The 19,882-nt window shown below is 34.2% G+C and overlaps 1 protein-coding gene and 1 long non-coding RNA gene across 3 annotated transcripts in view; one reads left to right on the forward strand and one right to left on the reverse strand.

Moving 5' to 3' along the window:
* Positions 1-321: 321 nt before the first annotated feature.
* On the reverse strand, positions 322-1,579 carry LOC148623271 (uncharacterized). The gene is made up of 2 exons (XR_015919403.1): positions 1,420-1,579; positions 322-544 (listed from the first exon to the last, which is right to left on the reverse strand). It is a non-coding gene; the product is annotated as an uncharacterized LOC148623271 (long non-coding RNA).
* Positions 1,580-1,644: 65 nt separating this feature from the next.
* Positions 1,645-19,882, forward strand: part of LOC148623272 (uncharacterized) — a 30,018-nt gene continuing 11,780 nt past the window's right edge. For both annotated transcript variants that reach the window (XM_088564999.1, XM_088565000.1), the window contains exons 1-7: positions 1,645-1,709; positions 4,821-4,910; positions 5,099-5,186; positions 7,284-7,367; positions 9,951-10,042; positions 10,174-10,340; positions 16,476-17,756. In XM_088564999.1, coding sequence (XP_088421125.1) covers positions 1,677-1,709; positions 4,821-4,910; positions 5,099-5,186; positions 7,284-7,367; positions 9,951-10,042; positions 10,174-10,340; positions 16,476-17,756 — 1,835 coding nt within the window. In that variant the 5' untranslated portion in view covers positions 1,645-1,676. The remainder of the gene's footprint in view (positions 1,710-4,820; positions 4,911-5,098; positions 5,187-7,283; positions 7,368-9,950; positions 10,043-10,173; positions 10,341-16,475; positions 17,757-19,882) is intronic.

Raw genomic sequence — 19,882 nt, forward strand, 5'->3', positions numbered from 1 at the left:
TGCCAATACCTTAAACAATCAAATACAAACTAAAGATGCAATCAGAAAGTCAACATGAAAAAAAAAATTGAAGAGTACACATGTTTAAATGATGCATATATATACATATATGCATGCATACACATAGTATACATGTAAGTTTTATTATGTGCTTTCTCCATTAGCGTTTGCCCCGGAACTCAGGAGTTACACTTCTGCATTGCATAACACGAACATGTTATTGTCTTGTGAAATTGCATGTATCGACTTCGATTGGTGTCAGTGGTTTTCCTAAAAATACTTCAACAACTGGAGATTTTTAAAATAAAACATAGAGTCGACTTGATTATTTTCCTTTTAATATAAACTCTTGTAGTTTTTTTTAAAAGATTTTTTTATATTTGCTTTAAATAAGTCTCATAATTACACCAAGATTCATATCACAGGGTCTGTCAATTAATACTTGTCATGTCTAATATAGTCATTGACCGGGCTAAAACTTTATCACAAATATGTCCACGGTATGGCAAGTTAATTCCAAAGTTTATCTTCCTCCACGTACGACCTGAAACACAGAAAATTAGTTTAATCAATAAAGAGGATGAAATCACTCAATCAAACATATCTACGTTCTGATATGTTAGAATGCATCAGTCTACATCATGGAAAAAAGTCCAACATATTTAAGCATTTAATAAGTTATTCATAGTGTAATTATCCTGTTCGTCTAACTTAATTTATTAAAAATACCTTTAAATTCAATGTGAACATATCAAATAGTATTATGCAATATTTTGATATGCAAAATTATCAGTAGTACCACATGATTTGACACTTCAAACATTTTACTGAAAATAAAAAATATATATTGTCCATATAAATGTAAATAATATAACTATAACATTATGATTTTTACATTAATTGTTCAAAGTAATTAATTCACGACCACTAAGACAGACAATTCTGTCTGAGCTGAAGGCATTAATTGCCATTAATTAAACAAAGGGGAACAATTTGTAAACAAACATTAATTTGTAAAGAGCTTATGTTGCTTGTTATATTGTACATATATCTGCCGACTTTAAATAAAATTTACTTACTAACTTACACAAAATAAATTGATCTTTCCTGATGGTTTTAAAACGACCAAATTTATTATTAACACATTTCTATACAGATAAGAAGCCATAGATATTGTCACGAAAGTGAAATTATACGGAGATATTCAATGTTATTCCGAAATTTTTTTTCTGACAAAATTTGTCGTTTGAACTCTCCGTTACTCCCCATTATAACCAAAATTTCAACTGTTGATTTCGGTAATATACTTCATTGTACAGCTATAAAAAATAAACAGTCAAAATCTGTAGGCACATATAAATTTCCTTTCCCATAACCAGCCTGATATATGCATGAAGTTAACAGAAATCACACTTTTACCTCGCAATTCTACACCTACTTTGTGGATTCGCCATCTTGGTATCCTGGGTTGCATGTCCCTCTTGTAACCTTGCTGGGCCTCGATGTAATATTGTAGTTTGGATTAAATCATAGCATTTGTGTTCTTGAAAAACGTCGAAGAGACTTTATTTTCCAACTATATTTCTCTTGTGTTTAGTATATGTTCTATGGATAAGTCCAGAGAAAGTATTTATGTCAGGGGAAGTAATGTAGAAACCCGCCTTTTCTTTGCTAGGATGGGAAACAATTTTTTTACAAAATATTTGCAGGTAAAGCATCAACTTAGCATAATATATATATATTCACCAATTAAGTAGCAGTCTTTAAGACAAAAATCAGACAGGAGATGATTCATTCGTGTCAAAAACCCACCAATTACTTTTTTATTTCTTTAGAAAGCAATGAATGCCAGACAACTCGGACCGTGACAACTGGGATCGTAATACAAGAGAAGTCGGACCGTAGAACAAGACAACTCGGACCGTATATTAAAAGTATAATATAGTGACAAAACTTTTCATTCAGCCATCCTGTATTGTTATAACATACTGTCGGTTTTGGGAGCTTTAAGTCTGTTAATTGCTTCGAGTGTATTTTTATGGCAATTAGAACAGTGCTAATTGTACTTATATAACAATTCTGCAATAATTATCCTGTGGTGATATGTGACATAACACATTGTAGCGTGTTTCAGGTTAGGTCTGTTGATTGGCACATGTTTTTATGGTCAACTCTGAGTAGGGAATGGTCTGGTCTACGGACAGTCTGGTACTTTTTGCGTCTGGCTGCTGGTAGCTATCTGCTCTCTGTAGTCTTTCTGTTTAATGCGGGTACAAGCTCTGTGAAAAAACTTGTTACAGCAGTGCCAAAGGACTGACTCCTGGCGAAGTCGTATAGCCGAAGAACACTGTTTGCAATCTACTGACATTGTTGAAAATATGATGACTAAAATCTGTAGATCTTACTTTTATTGCATTTTTGTGGCTTGGTCAAGCCATGGAACTAAAAAAGTTGAAATGGGAACACTGCTCATGTGTAATCATACAAGCTAAATAATATTTTCTTTGATCTTCCATATTAATTAATGTATCATTAATTCTGGGGGTGATTATGTCTGATTAATGATAACAACTTTTTAAAGATCTTTAATTTGGTATTGTCTTCATTAAAATTAATAGATTATGGAAAGTTTACACAATATTTTTGATTTCACCTAATTAAAAACTCTGCAAATTGCATGCTGCTAAAACTTGAAGTCAGAAATGTCAAGTCGTAGATACATGTCTTATATGTGGTCATATAAAATAATTTTGTTTTAAAAAGGGAAATGTCATTGAAAATTCTTTTAAGAAAATTATGGATGAAAAAACATATCTTTAATATAGTTTTCTATCTTTTAAGTTCCCATATTTTATGAAGTTTGTTATTCTGGCATTTGGACTGAGTTTGGTTTTACGGTCCGAGTTGTCTTGTCATATGGAACAAGTTTTCTAATATGGTCCGAGTTGTCTTGTCACACGGTCTGCGTTGTCTGGTTACCAAACCAGTTACATGTCGCATGTCTAATCCCTTTTGGGATTTGGCGCTGGAGATATTTTTTGGTCAAAACACTCCGTGTCTGATAGTCAAACTATAAAAAATTCTTATCAACAATAAATAAACATAAGCTCTATTGAGCTTTTAATTGATATAAAATACAAATGTATAACGTACAACAGAGCATGTATGCAAATAAATAGTGGACAATATAAGAGATACAAATGGTATGGTCTAAAATGTGTAACTTGTACCAACTTTTTCCCATACCCAACTATTATTGTGCCAGTTTCTTCATTATTACATGCTCTTTCCAGCTGACAGTTGGTACACATTTACAAAATGACATGATGGTTGGGCTAGAATTAATGATTTTTAAAATGTTTGTTGAAAAAATGATTTGATTCGATTTTCTGTTTACTAAAGGTCTAAAATGTGCAACCAGAAATTCCTGTACACAAAAATCAGTCTGGTATTTTTGTTATCTCTAATTTAATGCATATTTGACATTAGAACATCATAATATATCAAAATTTTCATTGATGATAAATTAAAATTTGAGTTACGTTTTTAGTTTATTTGATTTGTATACGTCATCATGTATGTGTTTGTTGTTTAGGCTTTGGGTTTAATTGGTAGTTGGGTTAATTTAGAACAATTAGGTTTTAATATGTGTCATAAATATTGAAGCACCTCAGAATATGTTAATTTCACAGCAGATTGGTTTTCCACAGTTTTTTGCTGTCATGTTTGTAGATATTCATTTGATAGTTGGTACATGGCTTATCATGACAAGTTACATATCTAGTTCAAACTGTTCTGGTCCATTGAATATTTTTATGAATTATGATCCTTGGTTTTTGAAAACTAATGCAGACTTTTCATCCAATTCACGCCATCCAATACTCTCAGAATGCTTGTTTTTCCAATATTCATTGCTTTTCCGATGATAATTATTCTTTTCATCAAATACAAGTTCAAACATACATATATATATGTACATACATGTGTAACTGTCTAGCATAACAGGTGTAATATTCTATTTTACAAAATTAGTCACATTACATAAAAGGGAGATGGGTAAGGCTTTATAAAATTAGTTTAACCCCACCACAGATTACATGCTCAATCCACAGGCTGGATATGTTAGTCATTGGTGTGTCTTTGTGTCGTTGTATTAATTTTTATTAGCTCACCAGGCCATTAATACAGGTCATGTGAGCTATTGCCATCACTTAGCACCTGTTATCGTTAACAAGTGAAACTTGGTAGGATTGTTCCCTATGATATCCTGCACAAAAGAATGCTTTGATTTTTCATCCATTGAAAAACATGGCCACTGTTACTAAAACTAGACCACAGGGGTCAAGCTGTAGTCTTGGGTAAATTTTCATGAAAATCTGTTAACTGATGTTGAAGTTTTTTGCTGATTTTAATGTTATTTTCAAAAATCTTCTCTTAAATTACCTGACAGATTGCAATGAAACTTGATAGAATTGTTTCTTAAGGTATCTTGCATTAATTTTACGCTTCAATTTTGATTTGTTCAAAAACATTGTGGCAGCTGCCAAAAAAAAAGAACATAGGTGTCATACAGCCAGATTCTGGATTTCTGGAGCCTCTGGTTTTTATTTTAAAGAACTGTTGTACTGTTACTGTACATTTTAATTTTTTTGTGGGCCTTTCAGAGCTTACTTTAACATGTTTTTATTTGTTGATAGCATTTTGGAAATTTCACAAAGTATTTAATATTTTGCATTATCAGTTATATACATTGTACATTGTGCCTTTGTTGTGTTTTTCTTTTTTTTTCACATGTATAACTTACTGTATCTATTTTTCAGATTGGAGAAAAATTGATGTGCCATTTGGAAATTTATTCTTTAGATGGGAATAAATCCAGAAGGAAATGGCTACAGAGGCATCAACTTAAGGTATGACTAAGCCTCATTCTCACGTCCAATACCTTACATACTTGCACAAACAAATTCGCACATGTATGCAAGAGTAAATATGTGTAGTTACGGCAAGCTCTGGCATGTATTAGTGGTGATATAAGGTGCTGAAAATATGATCATGAATTAATTTATCATAAATTTATGAACATGACACTATTTTGTAGGAAGTAGAGCAGCTATTGTATGAACCCATAAAAGCAAGGCTTGAAGAGGAGACAAGAAAAGAAGTTAAAGCACAAAGCATTTTAACTGGTATTTTCTACAGTTTATTGTACCATTGACTCAGATAGATGGGAAGGGGTAACTATTGATTCAAATAGATGGTAGGGGGATTGGCCATTGACTCAGATAGATTTGAGGAGGATTGGCCATTAACTCAGATAGATCAGCAGGGAGACTGACCACTGACGACGATAGATGGTAGGGGTTACCCATTTAGTAAGATAGATTGTAGGGGTACCCATTGACTAAGATAGTTTGTAGTGGTACCCACCGACTCAGATGTATGGTAGTGGGTGCCCATTGATTCAGATAGATGGTAGGGGGTACCCATTGACTCAGATAGATGGTAGGGGATTCCATTGAGTCAGATAGATGGCAGGGGCAGTGCTTTCATTAAGAGCTGGTACCTGATACTTTTACCCGGCTACAGTAGCACCTGGTACCGGCAGAATAAAATTAAAGCAAAAAAATCATGAGGAAAAATCTAGTAAATAGATATCTAAGATCGTTCTGTCTGTAGACTATGTCTCCAAAATTGCGATTTCTAGTTTTTATTATTGGTTATATGGGTGCCTTCGTCGAGGTCTGGGTCGGGATCTAATCAGTAAAGCGCTTTAACCTGCGACGATTTAACCTACAGTGTCCATTGATAGAAAACATGTGGTGCCTTAACAATGTCAAAGCAATCACCAATTATTTTGTGCTGAATAAAAAGCTAAACACAGGTGAAGATTCTATGAAAACGTGTCAAAAAAATGCTGTTCTTATTTGGAATTGTCCCATACCCGTCATTTTTCCTGATATTTGTTGTGATTTGTGCAGACATTGCAGGAATTTTTAGTGTTGACAGCGAGTCAACACATGAAACAAACTTTTACAGAATATTATTTAAGGGATGACCATTCGATTCGGCACGGAGGGGGAGTTTTGGTAAAAATATTGTGGCAACCCTAAGTTTGAAAAAAACATGTCTGGCCTTTGCTCCCAAGAATATGAAAAAAATATTGGATCTTTGATTCAACACTACTGTAAATAATAATAGAAAATAAATACATTGTAATGTTAAAAAAATTATGCCTGTCTAAAAGTCAACCAGTCTTAAACTGCCAGCCTTGTTCTTTTTCAGAAGCAACAAATTTCTTATCAGACTATAATTTTTAGACCAACATTTCACAATAAAACACATGCAATTGCACTACATGTCACAGTAATAAACAACAACAAAGTTTTATTATGAAAATTATTCAGTCAGCACTAGGAACCACCACATGTTATGGAATTTCATTTAATAAATGTTTAGTTTTGTTCCTATGCTTTTATTTGCATATGTTAGTGTTCAAATTTTGTAACAAGTAAATAAAAGCCTAAGAACAAAATATGACATTTATCAAAATTTCATATAAAATGGCATAGTATTAAACAGTCAAGAAAGTTTATCAACATTAGTCTAGATTTGGATCCAGTGGGAATTTTGGGGAGCTCCTGGGTTTCAGAGGTTTGAGACTAAGTCAGTTATGATTTGTCATATATCTTGATTTCAAATTCATATATTTTAAACAAAACAAGCAAATATTGCATACTTAATCCCTTATTTTCAAGTCAAAATTTAAATCTCAAAAAGGCTAACATCCAGAAGCCTCCCCTGGGCCCCTACCAGGACATTGCCCTGGACCTGTTGGGGGCCTTAAGCGGCCCCCAGACCCCTTGCTGAATTTATTTGGTACCTCCTACTTTCTGTATAGTATCTTCTGCCTGAAAAATTAATGAAAACCCTGTAGTGGCTACCTGTTGACCCAGATAGATTGTAGGTGGTATCCTCTATACTCACAATGTAAATCTGAAATATTATAGGGGATATCCTCTATACTCACTGTGTACATCTAATATATTGTAGGGGATATCCTCTATACTCACTGTGTACATCTAATGTATTGTAAGGGATATCCTCTATACTCACAGTATACATCTAATATATTATAGGGATATCCTCTGTACTCACAGTATACATCTAATATATTATAGGGATATCCTCTGTACTCACTGTATACATCTAGTTGCACTTGATTTTGTTCTGGAGTTTTTTTCTGTCATTATGTACCTTTGATTGTATTCATTCTATTATTGTAGGAATTACTATTAGACTTGGTTATGTTTTTAAGAAGAAATCAGAAAACCATACATTGATACTGCCATCAGATTCTGGTGATGAAGGTAAAGTATTGACAATGTTGTCAGTAAATGATTCTAATGATGAAGGTGAAGTATTGACAATGTTGTCAGTAATTGATTCTGGTGATGAAGATAAAGTATTAACAATATTGTCAGTAAATGATTCTAATGATGAAGGTGAAGTATTGACAATGTTGTCAGTAAATGATTCTGGTGATGAAGGTAAAGTATTGACAATGTTGTCAGTAAATAATTCTGGTGGTGAAGGTGAAGTATTGATTCTATTGTCAGTAAATGATTCTGGTGGTGAAGGTGAAGTATTGACAGTGTTGTCAGTAAATGATTCTGGTGGTGAAGGTGAAGTATTGTCTCTATTGTCAGTAAAGATTCTGGTGATGAAGGTAAAGTATTGACTCTATTGTCAGTAAATGATTCTGGTGGTGAAGGTAAAGTATTGACAATGTTGGCAGTAAATGATTCTGGTTGTGAAGGTAAATAATTGACTCTATTGTCAGTAAATGATTCTGGTGGTGAAGGTGAAGTATTGACAGTGTTGTCAGTTAATGATTCTGGTGGTGAAGGTAAAGTATTGACACTGTTCTCAGTAAATGATTTTGGTGGAGATAAAGTATGGACACTATTGTCAGTAACTGATTCTGGCGATGAAGGTAAAGTATGGACACTGATCTGATGGTGAAGGTATAATGTTGACATTGTAGTCAGTTAATGATTCTGATTGACTCTGATCTCAGCAAATGATTCTGTTGGGGAAGGTAAAGTATAGACACTGATATCTCAGCAAATGATTCTGGTGGTGAAGGTAAAGTATTGACACTGTTGTCAGTAAATGATTCTGGTGGTGAAGGTAAAGTATTGAGAATGTTGTCAGTAAATGATTCTGGTGATGAAGGCGAAGTATGGACACTGTTTTCAGTAAATAATTCTGGTGATGAAGGTAAAGTATGGACACTGATCTGATGGTGAAGGTATAATGTTGACATTGCAGTCAGTTAATGATTCTGATTGACTCTGATCTCAGCAAATGATTCTGTTGGGGAAGGTAAAGTATAGACACTGATATCTCAGCAAATGATTCTGGTGGTGGAGGTAAAGTATTGACACTGTTGTCAGTAAATGATTCTGGTGGTGAAGGTAAAGTATTGAGAATGTTGTCAGTAAATGATTCTGGTGATGAAGGCGAAGTATGGACACTGTTTTCAGTAAATAATTCTGTTGGTGAAGATAAAGTATGGACACTGATCTGATAGTGAAGGTATAATGTTGACATTGTAGTCAGTTAATGATTCTGGTGGACACTGATCTCAGTAAATGATGTAAAGTGTTGACATTGTAGTCATTGAATAATTCTGGTGGACACTGATCTCAGCAAATGATTCTGGGTCTTATTGTGACTGGAGGGGTAAAATTATTCCAAAAGGCCATTTGAGCTATTAGCCTCCCTTGATCTTGGTTTTCATCGTCCTTCATTGCTAGCAACCCTCGTCCATTTGTCTGTCAGTCCTGCAAGTTTTCCCACAGTAACTCAAAAAGGCTTGCACAAATCAAATAGAAACTCTGGGAAAGTGTTCATATCTATAGTGTAAAGCTCCCTTTAATTTTTCTAAAATTCCAATTTGTTTTTGAGTTATGGAAATTTATTCATGAAAATGGGAGTATTTCCAGTTTTACAATGACGCAAAGAACTCTTTTCAATAATTAAAATTATGGAAAAGTGTATATATCTATAGTAGTAAGGTCCCTTTAATTCTAGTCTTTTTGTTTTCAGGTTAGGGAAATTTAATGATAGCAGGGGGAAAGTGGGGTTCAAGTTTTCACACAATTACTTAAAAACACACCAATTATAATGAAACTGCAGGAAAATGTATATTGTTGTGAAAATCTGTTGACCCTTGTTGGAGTTATTGTATTTTTTTACTTTTCTTTTTTGGCTTTTTTCATTTTTAAAGACCAATTCCTCTGAAATCTTAAGTGACAAAGTTGTGAAGCTTTATAGGATGTTGACTTCAAAGCTCTTTTCAAATGATCCAGTTTTTGTGTTGCTCAAATGGTTCAGTGGGAAGCATGAAGAATTTAGGTATAAGGGTCTCTTTTAATTATTAACTTTTTTGTTCCAAATGATACTACTAAATGATTTCAATTCTCCAGGTGAGCAGTTCAGGCTCTTTAGTTGAAAAATGTGTCACTTAATGCTGTATAATATTAAGAGTCTCCATTAAAGAAGTTTTGCCTTTCAACTGCAGATTAAAAGTTTTTGTGTTTCCAGTTAAGTGATTTTTGCTTTTACAGATGTCTTCATCAATCTTTGTACCCCTTGTTTTGCAAAGTCCTTCCGTACATACTTCCATTTTACAGAGGAGTACTGAACTCTTAACCATTACTGCTCCCACACCACTGAATGGACTTGAATGAAAATTTCAGATTGTTAATCATACATCAAAGATGTGCACCTCCTATTTCAGATCTTGGCCTGAATGGGGTTTTCTTTTTTTTTTTTTCTTACCTTTGATAAATATAGGAATCTTTCTTTTATCTGCAACTTTACCTACGTGGAATTAGATGAATCTTGTACAGATTATTTATTGAGTTTTCTTTATTTTTGTACAGATTTATACCACAATGCTTACAATATATATAGAGAGAAAGTTGTTGTGTTTGTCAGTTCATTGGAATCACAACAAACTGGAGGTGTTAATAAGGTAAATCAATTTTTATTTGAAATTGGCTACATCTTACCTTCATTCTTGACAGACAACAAGTATTTAGCAGTTTTAAATTTTGATATACTCCTGTAAGCAGTTTGAACTTTCTATTTATGCTTTTTTTTCAGTTAGTTAAAGCTCTTCATGACTGTTGTCCTTCACAAGCAAGCCCAGTCAGTATAAGTAACTATTTTACCAAGCCATCAAGTGGTAATTATAGTAACAAGTGTGGTGATGGAAAGAATGATCAACGTCATGCTCCTTGTAAGGAAAGGAGGAAAGCAATTAAAAATATGTAAGTGTTTCCATAATTAAGTTTTTTTTTCTAACTTCATTATTATTTGGTCCTCACCTTTATCTTATTGATTCAAATACTTATTGGTGAATTCCTGCAAACATTTTTATTTTGCAGTTGTGTAATGGTCATTGTCATCTGTAGACATTTTCTTGACAATAACTTGAGTATACCGTTAAGTGTTTAGATCCCTTCGAAACTGTTTCTCAAGATGCTGTACTCCCCAGGAAAGGCTGGGTTTGGGTTTGATTGGAACTATTTAGAAATTAGTGACCCAAAAGAATCGGCTTCTGTTCTTGTCAATTTATTATCCTGTGTCAAACATTTAATTGCAGTCTATAACACAGCTGTATTAAGCTTGTATTGTGTGTTGTTCCTTCACTAAACTGTTCAGGGTTTGACCTTTGTGATGGTATCAAGCTGTGCATTGTGAGGCATTTTATTTATTATATTCTCTACAAGCAAAGTTTTGAAATATGGTGAAATAACCCTTTTTAGACAAGTTGTATTATGGTATATCAGTGTCTGTTGGTCCATCTGTCAGTCCATTGTACTCTTTGCACCACAACTCAAAAATGCTGCCACCATTTTTCGTTAAACTTTGGTAAACTGTTTATTTATAATGATGTAAGCTTCCTTTTAATTTTTGTAAACTTCTGATTGCAGGATTAAGAGTTTTTGAACATACTTATAAGAAAGGGAGGTTGGATTTTTCAGTTTTCAGATAATAATTCAATAGTAGTTACACCCATTTTCATGAAACTTTTGAAAATAGTTATATTAATGTTAACTATACTTTCAATTGTTATAAATTTCTGATTTTCCATTTTAAAGTTATTGGACTTTATTCATAAAGAAGGAGGATCTCCCATATTTGCATTATAACTTGAAAATGCTTAAAAACATTTCCATGAATCTTGGTTTAATTTTTATGCGACCACAAAAAATTTGTGGTCGTATAATATTATAGCGCAGTTGTCGTTATCTGGGGACAATTCATTTCTGTGTGATAACTTTAGCTGTGGTTGACCAATTGTTCTGAAATTTTAATATTATTTTTACTAATTACCAAAGAAAGGTACCTATATAATGTTGACTTTGTGGCCCCTGCCATTTTAGAAGAAGGGGCTGAAAAGGGGAAAAATTGGTATTTTATTAAAACCCATGTAAAATGTTGTTTATTTTTTTCCTATTTTAATTCTCCTTGGCTGAAGGCCATGTGAGCTTTTGCAATCACTTGGCGTCCATCGTCATCCGTCATCCTCATCGTTAACAATTTCAAAACGCTTCTCCTCAGACAGTAGTTTTTCACATATATCTCCAAAATCATTAGGTATAGCTAAATTCTGACAGGGTGAAAGTGTTCAGCATGATGATATCTATCTGCTGTCAAATTTTTCGGTTTTAATCTGTTAAGCTGTGTTGGAGTTATTGCCTTTTTCAACGATTTTCACAATTTTTTATGTAATATCTTTCAAAAATCTTCTCCTCTGACACTATTTGACCAATTGAAACCAAACTTTGTATGAATGTTCCTTGGGGTATCCTGCATAGAACTGATGTGGGGGTTTTTGATTCGTTGAAAAACATGGCTGCCATTACTAAAAATAGAAGATAGTGGTCAGACAGTATTTTTTCCACATGTATCTCCAAAACTGTTAGGTTTAGCTAAATTCTTTCAATAACTGAAATGATCCACATTATTAGGACTACAAAAGTCTTCAGGAATAAAAGTTGTCAGATGACACCTTGTAAGAGTTATTGTCCTTGAAAGGGAAAAAATGACTTTTTTTTTACAGTTTTCAGTCAATATCTTGAAAACTGTGATAGATTAAAAGAAACTTTCAGTTGTTGAAATGATCCTTATGGTAAGTCCTACCAAAGACTTCTGGAGACAAAATTGTTAGATAACTTCTTCTTAAATTTATTGCCTTTGAAAGGCAAAATTCAACCAGGTGACCAATACCGGCTCCTGGGAGCCTCTTGTTTGCTATTTTTAATGTTATTTCTTTCAAAAATCTTCTCCTCTGACACTTCTTGACCAATTGAAACCAAACTTGGTATAAATGTACCTTGCGGTATCCTGCATAGAACTGAAGTGGGGATTTTTGATCTGTTGAAAAACATGGTCGCTGTTACTAAACACAGAACATAAGGATCAAACATTAGTTTTTGCATTTATCTCCAAAACCATTAGGTTTCGCCAAATTCCTTGAATAGCTGATCAAAATTGTCAGATGACTCCTTGTAAGAGTTATTGCCCTTGAAAGAGGAAAATTAATGGTTTTTTTTCTTTTTTTACAGTTGTCAGCCAATATCTTGAAAATTATGATAGATAGAAAGAAATTTTCCATCTTTAAAATGATCCTTATGATAAGTCCTATGAAAGTCTTCTTGAGTCAAAGTTATTGGACAACTTCTTTTTAAATTTATTTCCCTTGAAAGGCAAAATTCAACAATTTGATAGATTCAGTCTCCTGGGGAGCCTCTTGTTTATTGTGTTCCTTATTTAATTCTGGTAAACAATTTGTATCAACAAATTTTATGTGTTTTGGACCGTTTTCAAGTTATAGGGGGTCAAAATATAACAACGCCAAAGAAATTCATATTTTAGCTCATCTGGCCAAAGGCCATGTGAGCTATTGCCATCGCTTGGCGTCTGTCGTCGTTGTCATTAACAATTATACAGAACTCTTCTCCTCTGAAACTACAAGACCAATTGGAACCAAACGTGGTATGAATGTTCCTTGGGGTATCCTGCATAGAACTGTTGTGGGGATTTTTGATTCTTCAAAAAACATGGCGGCCATTACTAAAAATAGAACATAAGGGTCAGACAGTAGTTTTTCACATATATCCCCTGAACGGTTAGGTTAGCTAAATTCTGAAAGTGTTCAGCATGATGAGATCTATCTCTGGTCAAATTTTGGTTTTAATCTGTAAAGCCATGTTGGAGTTCTTGCCCTTTTTCAACAATTTTTGCCATTTTTAGCTCACCTGGCCGAAGACTCAAGTGAGCTTATGCCATCACTTGGCGTCCGTCGTCGTGGACAAATTTTAAAAAATCTTCTCCTCTGAAACTACTTGACTGACAGGTTTTAAACTTGGCATGATTGTTCCTTAGGGCGTTCTGCACAAAATGACGGTTGGGATTTTTGATCCATGAAAAAACATGGCCGCTGTTACTAAAAATAGAACATATGGGTCAGATTGTAGTTTGTTGCAAATAACTCAAAAACCTTCAGCAAATTTCTTGCATAGGGTAATATTGTTCAGCATCACATGAGGTGGACCTATGCCAAAATTTTCAAAAGATTGGATAACTGATGTAGAAGTTACGGCCCCTGAAACAGTTTTTTGGCATTTTTCGCATGTGCAACTTTGAAAATCTTCTCAAAATCCATTGCACGGAATTCAATGAAAGTTGGCATTTATGTTCCCAAGGGTATCCCACACAAAATAGCTGTTGGGATTGTTGATTCATGAAAAAACATTGCCGCCGTTACTAAAAATAGAACATAGGGGTCATATGGCAGTTTTTTGCAAATAACTCAAAAACCGTTGCCTTTAGCAAATTTCTGGCAAGGATAATATAGTTCAGCATCATGAGACGGACCTTTGCCAAAAATAGCACAGAATTCAGTGAAAGTTGGCATTTATGTTCCTTAGGGTATCCCACACAAAATGATTGTTGGGATTGTTGATTCATGAAAAAACATTGCCGCCATTACTAAAAATAGAACATAGGGGTCAGATGGCAGTTTTTTGAAATAACTCAAAAACTGTTGCCTTTACCAAATTTCTGGCATGGGTAAAATTGTTAAGCATCATGAGAAACACCTATGCCAAAATTTTCAAAACCATTCATTGACTAATGTAGGAGTTACGACCCCTGAAACAGTTTTTTTTTTGTTTTTTTTTTTTCACATATACAACTTTGAAAATCTTCTTCTCTAAAACCATTTAAGATCATTGAATGAAAATAAGCATAATAGTTCTTTAGTGTATTATGCTCAAAATGACTGTTGTGATTTTTAATCCGTGAATAGATATGGCTGCCTATACTGAAAATGGAACTGAGGGGTCATATGACAGGTTTTGGAAAAAAATTCAAAAATTGTTGCCTTTAGCAAAATTCTGGATCATGTCATGAAAATGCTATGAAAAGCATTTCCTGCATTTGACAATTTAGTTGATTTAAACTTAGCCTGTCTCATTCCTCAAGTTTTTCTATTAAGCAAATGGTTTACTAGGTGAGTGATTCAGGCTCTCTTGAGCCTCTTGTTATGTTACTTCTTTCAAAAATCTTCTCCTCTGACACTACTTGACCAATTGGAACCAAACTTGGTACAAATGTTCCTTGGGGTATCCTACATAGAAGTGATGCGGAGATTTTTGATCCGTCGAGAAACATGGCCGCCATTACTAAAAATAGAATATAGGGGTCAGACAGTATTTTTTGCATTTATGTCCAAAACGGTTAGGTTAAGCCATATTCTGACTGGGTAAAAGCGTTCACCATGATGAGATCTATCTGCGGTCAAATTTTCATTGTAATCTGTTTAGCCATGTTTGAGTTGTTGCCCTTTTTTGACGTTTTTTTTGCTATTTTAAATGTTATTTCTTTCAAAAATCTTTTCCTCTGACACTACTTAACCAATTTGAACCAATTTTGGTTTGAATGTTCTTTGGGTATCATGCATAAAAATGGTGTGGGGATTTTTGATGCGTCGAAAAGCATGGCCGCCCTTACTACTAATAGAACATATGGGTCAGACAATAGTTTTTCCCATTTATCTCCGAAATGGTTAGGTTTAGCCCATTCAGAAAGGGGTAAAAGTGCTCTGCATGATGAGATCTATCTGCAGTCAAATTTTCATTTTAATCTGTTAAGCCATGTTGGAGTTATTGCCCTTTTTCAAAGTTTTTTGCTATTTTTAATGTTATTTCTTTCAAAAATTTTCTCGTCTGACACTATTTTAGGCATAAAATTTGTCTGACTCTTTCTTATCAGAGTTATTGCCCTTGACAGGGGAAAATGATGTATTTTTTCTTACAGTTTTCAGCCAGTGTCCTGAAAACTATGATAAGATTTAGACTTCCATTTCCTGAAATGATCCTTATGATAAGTCCTATCAAAGTTTTCTTGAGTCAAAATTGTTGGACAGCTTCTTGTTTAATTTATTACCCTCGAAAGGCAAAATTCAACCTGGTGTGGATTCAGGCTCCTGGGAGCCTCTTGTTGTCTGTCCATGTATCTCGTAACTATTTAATGGCTTGATAACTTGAAAGGAAGTTTAGGCACCATATATGGAGGATGAAAAAAGATGCTTTATAAAAAAATGGTTATAATACCAGGCAAGTAGTTAACTCACACACAGTTCTAGTTCCAACATGAACAGGGGCAGATTTAGGATTTTATGAAGGGGAGGCATAATTACAAGAATCAGTATAAAAGGAGACTAGATTATGACATGGTTAATAAATGAATATGACAAATTGCCATATTCAATACAATATTGAACAGGTTAGGATTGATTTTTGTTTTGTTTTTTATTTGTTTTCTTCGATGTATGTCCATCACACCCTCACCTGGACCCGCCCCTGATGAAGTGACTCTCATAAGGAGTTTTTGTAGGCTTCCTCTCTGCTAGGGTAATTTCATCAATAAAGATTCTTTCTCACTTTTATGGTTTTCAAGATATTAAGTAAAAAATGCAAAAATTGTCATTTTTGGCCTTTGAAGGGCAATTATTCGGATGAGGAGTTATCATGCACTTAGACAAAATGAAGACATGACAAAAAATTAATTTTAGAAGTTCTCTGATATGATAAATTGTGATATCAGTGAGTTTGTCCTTTACTGTTTTCCCATATTGTTTGTTCAATGAGTTATTGTCCTAGAAAGCCCAAAAATGAAGCTTTTTGCAAACTTTCACATGATGAAATGATCCAAGTGTTAATTGTGTTGAAGTTTTAGGTCTTTAATGATAATCTATATAGTTTAAGCTTTAATAAATCTTGAAATTAAATTCAAAAGAAAGAAAAAAATTGCTTCTATCTTTTGCATCTTTTGAATTGTATTACAATTTCTAATATTATATTTGTTTGCAGCAAGTAATATATATATTTTAGGGTTGGAAATGCAAACAAAGCCATTTCTAAAGCAAAGAAGGACAAGAGAATAGCTAAGATAGTTCATAACATGAAGGAGATAGAGGAAAATATTTACAATGATGTTACAGAAAGACAAAACAGTGCTGAATGTAGTTTTCATAATTTGGAATCTGCTTCTAATGATCTACAGATAAAACATCAAGATACTGATGGTTTCAATGTGAATTATGGAACATTAGAGAAACAATCTGCTTGTTTTGTAGTCAAAGGCCCCCAGTCAGAAGTTACATGTACATGTATCAACTCTCTACAGTCGAAGGTTGATTATATAGACATTGAATTAGACTGTAATAATGAGGGCTTCCCCGAAAGGTACAAGCCAATCATTGGACAGGATAATGAACCGGAACATATCAGAATAGCTAAGAAAGGAACTTCTCATGGTCAATCATGGACTTCTACAGTTTACACAGTAACTGATGATCCTAAATCTGTCTGTCATATTAACTATGATAACAAAAGTTTTTCTTCAGGAAACAGTACACCAACATTTTGTAATACCACCTCTACAGACTTTTCTACTAAATTCAAATCAAGAGTGAATTATCTATACCAAAAGTGCACAAATAGTGCCAATGAAATGCCTAATATTTTAAACATCAATTCTCCTTCATTTGAATCCCACCCAAATGTAATAAAATTAGAAGAGGACTTTTCTACAGAATCTTTGGAAAGTGGTGATTGCCCAGAGAAACCTCCTATGTTACCACAAGAAGCCAGTAATGAAACCACTGATGTCCATGTTGGTTCCTCTATGGACCAAACTCCTATGTTAGTTTCTGATGGAAGTTCTGGGTTTCCTAAAACTTTCACATGTGATGATACTGGTACCAAGAATGAAATGAAGCAGTCCACAGATGGCCAAATTCCTGTAGACCATCAAAGTCAAAGCTCCTTTGCAGATGATGAGTCTAGTGATTCAGATTTACCAGACTATGGCTTTGTAACTTATAATTCACGAAGGCGTATGTCACTGTTTCAGAAAGCATTGGATATTTGTGAGCATCTTCAGTGTGAAAGTGAAGAGAGTGATGTCCCTCCACAGGAAACAGTAATGCAAATCAATCGTAAGAGAACTAGACATGTTTTACCAAGTTTTACTCCCACCCAATCAGATGAGGAATTAGACCTAGCCAAAACTGCAAAGAATCAACATGATGATAACTTTAATGAAGTCAGTGGAGGTGGAATCCTTTGCACATCTGGAATGGTGATGGATAACAAAATAGGCATGGTTTGGTAAGTCATTTCTGTATTAGAACCTTGTCAATTTTTAATGAATGGTAAAAATTGCCCAAATTCATTTCCTGTTTACTTATGGAACAGGAATTTAGTTTACACACTATTAAAATGCATTAAAACTTATCTAAGTAGAAAATGTTGGACAAGTTTCACTAGTAATTAAAAGAATTCTAACCAAATGAGTAGACCCTTTATGGTCCCAATACTCTTACCTGATATACAAGTATTTTATATAATAAACCAAATGAGTAGACCTTTTATGGTCCCTATACTCTTACCTGATATACAAGTATTTTATATATTTATCCAAATGAGTAGACCCTTTATGGTCCTTACTTGACATATTTTATATATTAAACCAAATGAGTTGACCCTTTATGGTCCCTTACCTGATGTATTTCATAATTCCACTCATGTTTCTTTACACATTACACAAACAATTCACTAAAAAGGATAGTAGTTTGAACACAACCCTCCATTACCAGTACATGTAGTATCCCAACCCTCCATTACCAATACATGTATTGTTCCAATCATCCATTACCACTACATGTAATATCCCAACCCTCCATTACCAGTACATATAGTATTCCAACCCTCCATTTCCACTACATGTAGTATTTCAACCCTCCATTACCTGTACATGTAGGATCCCAACCCTCCATTATGTGGGTGTCACAAGGATAGGCCTGAAGCAGTGCTGAGCTTGTCATAGAATGCTACTAAATAGCACTCAGAACCCTGGCCTGGGGCTTGGGCACTCTGCTTACAAAGCAACAAGGTTTTGTGCCCCAGGTGGTTGAATGGGGTAACCCTGGTATGCTACATGCTGGGTTGTCAGGCCATAATACGTAAAACCTGACCTCAAACCATAGTGGTACAATGTGTTAGGAAAGAATCCATGTTCCTTGCACGTTAAAGAACCCTGCTGTGGTATTCGATAGGAGTAGGAACCTTGGTGCTTTGCAAGAGGAGGCTAAATTGGCCAACCCTACCCACTTCTCCATATTTCCTGTAGCAATCAAAATTTGTCAACCCTGTTGTCCTTGTGTCCCATCCAATTCTTAGCTCATCTGGCCAAAGGTCAGGTGAGCTACTGCCATCACTTGGCATCATTCGTTGTAGTCCATTGTTGTTAATAATTTTTCAAAACTCTTCTCCTCTGAAGCTACTTGACCAATTAGATCCAAAATTAATGTTCTTTAGGGTATTCTGCATATAACTGGTGTGGAGATTTTATATCTGTTGAAAAACCCAGCCGCCATTACTAAAAATAGAACATAGGGGTCAGGCAGAAGATTTTTGCACATATCTCCAAAGCCGTAAGGTTTAGCCAAATTCTGACTTGGGGGGGTAAAAGTGTTCAGCATGATGAGATCTACCTGTGGTCAAATTTTATGTTTAATCCATTGCGCCATGTTGGAGTTATTGCCCTTTTTTAACTTTTTGTTTTTGCTATTTTAAATGTTATTTCTTTCAAAAATCTTCTTTTCTTACACTATTTGACCAATTAGAACCAAACTTGGTATGAATGTTCCTTGGGGTATCCTGCATAGAGCTGATATGGGGATTTTGGATCTGTTGAAAAACATGGCCGCTGTTACTAAAAATAGAAAATAGTGGTCAGACAGTAGTTTTTGGCATATATCTCCAAAACTGTTAGATTTAGCTAAATTCTTTTAATAGCTATAAGGATTCTGATTATGAGGCCTACAAAAGTTTAGGGTTAAAAGTTGTCAGACAACTCCTTGTTAGAGTTATTGCCCTTGAAAGGGGGAAAATTTTTCAGCCAATATCTTGAAAACTATGATAGATAGAAACTTTCTATTACTGAAATGATCCTTATGATAAGTCTTAACATATTCTTCTCGAGTCAAAATTAACTTCTTGATAAATTTATTGCCTTTGAAAATCAAAATTGAACCAGGTGAGTGATTCAGCCTATAATATAATTTTAATTCTGCTGAGGTTACTCATCTGCAATATTATATGATTGATTCTTTTGTATTTATTTGTAGTGTCCCAACCTTACATTACCAGTACATGTAGTGTCCCAACCCTCCATTACCAGTACATGTAGTGTCCCAACCTTACATTACCAGTACATGTAGTATCCCAACCTA

The sequence above is a fragment of the Perna viridis genome, chromosome 2, assembly GCF_037379345.1.
Source record: "Perna viridis isolate PV_CMFRI_1.1 ecotype Kerala chromosome 2, ASM3737934v1, whole genome shotgun sequence".
NCBI classification, from domain to species: domain Eukaryota; kingdom Metazoa; phylum Mollusca; class Bivalvia; order Mytilida; family Mytilidae; genus Perna; species Perna viridis.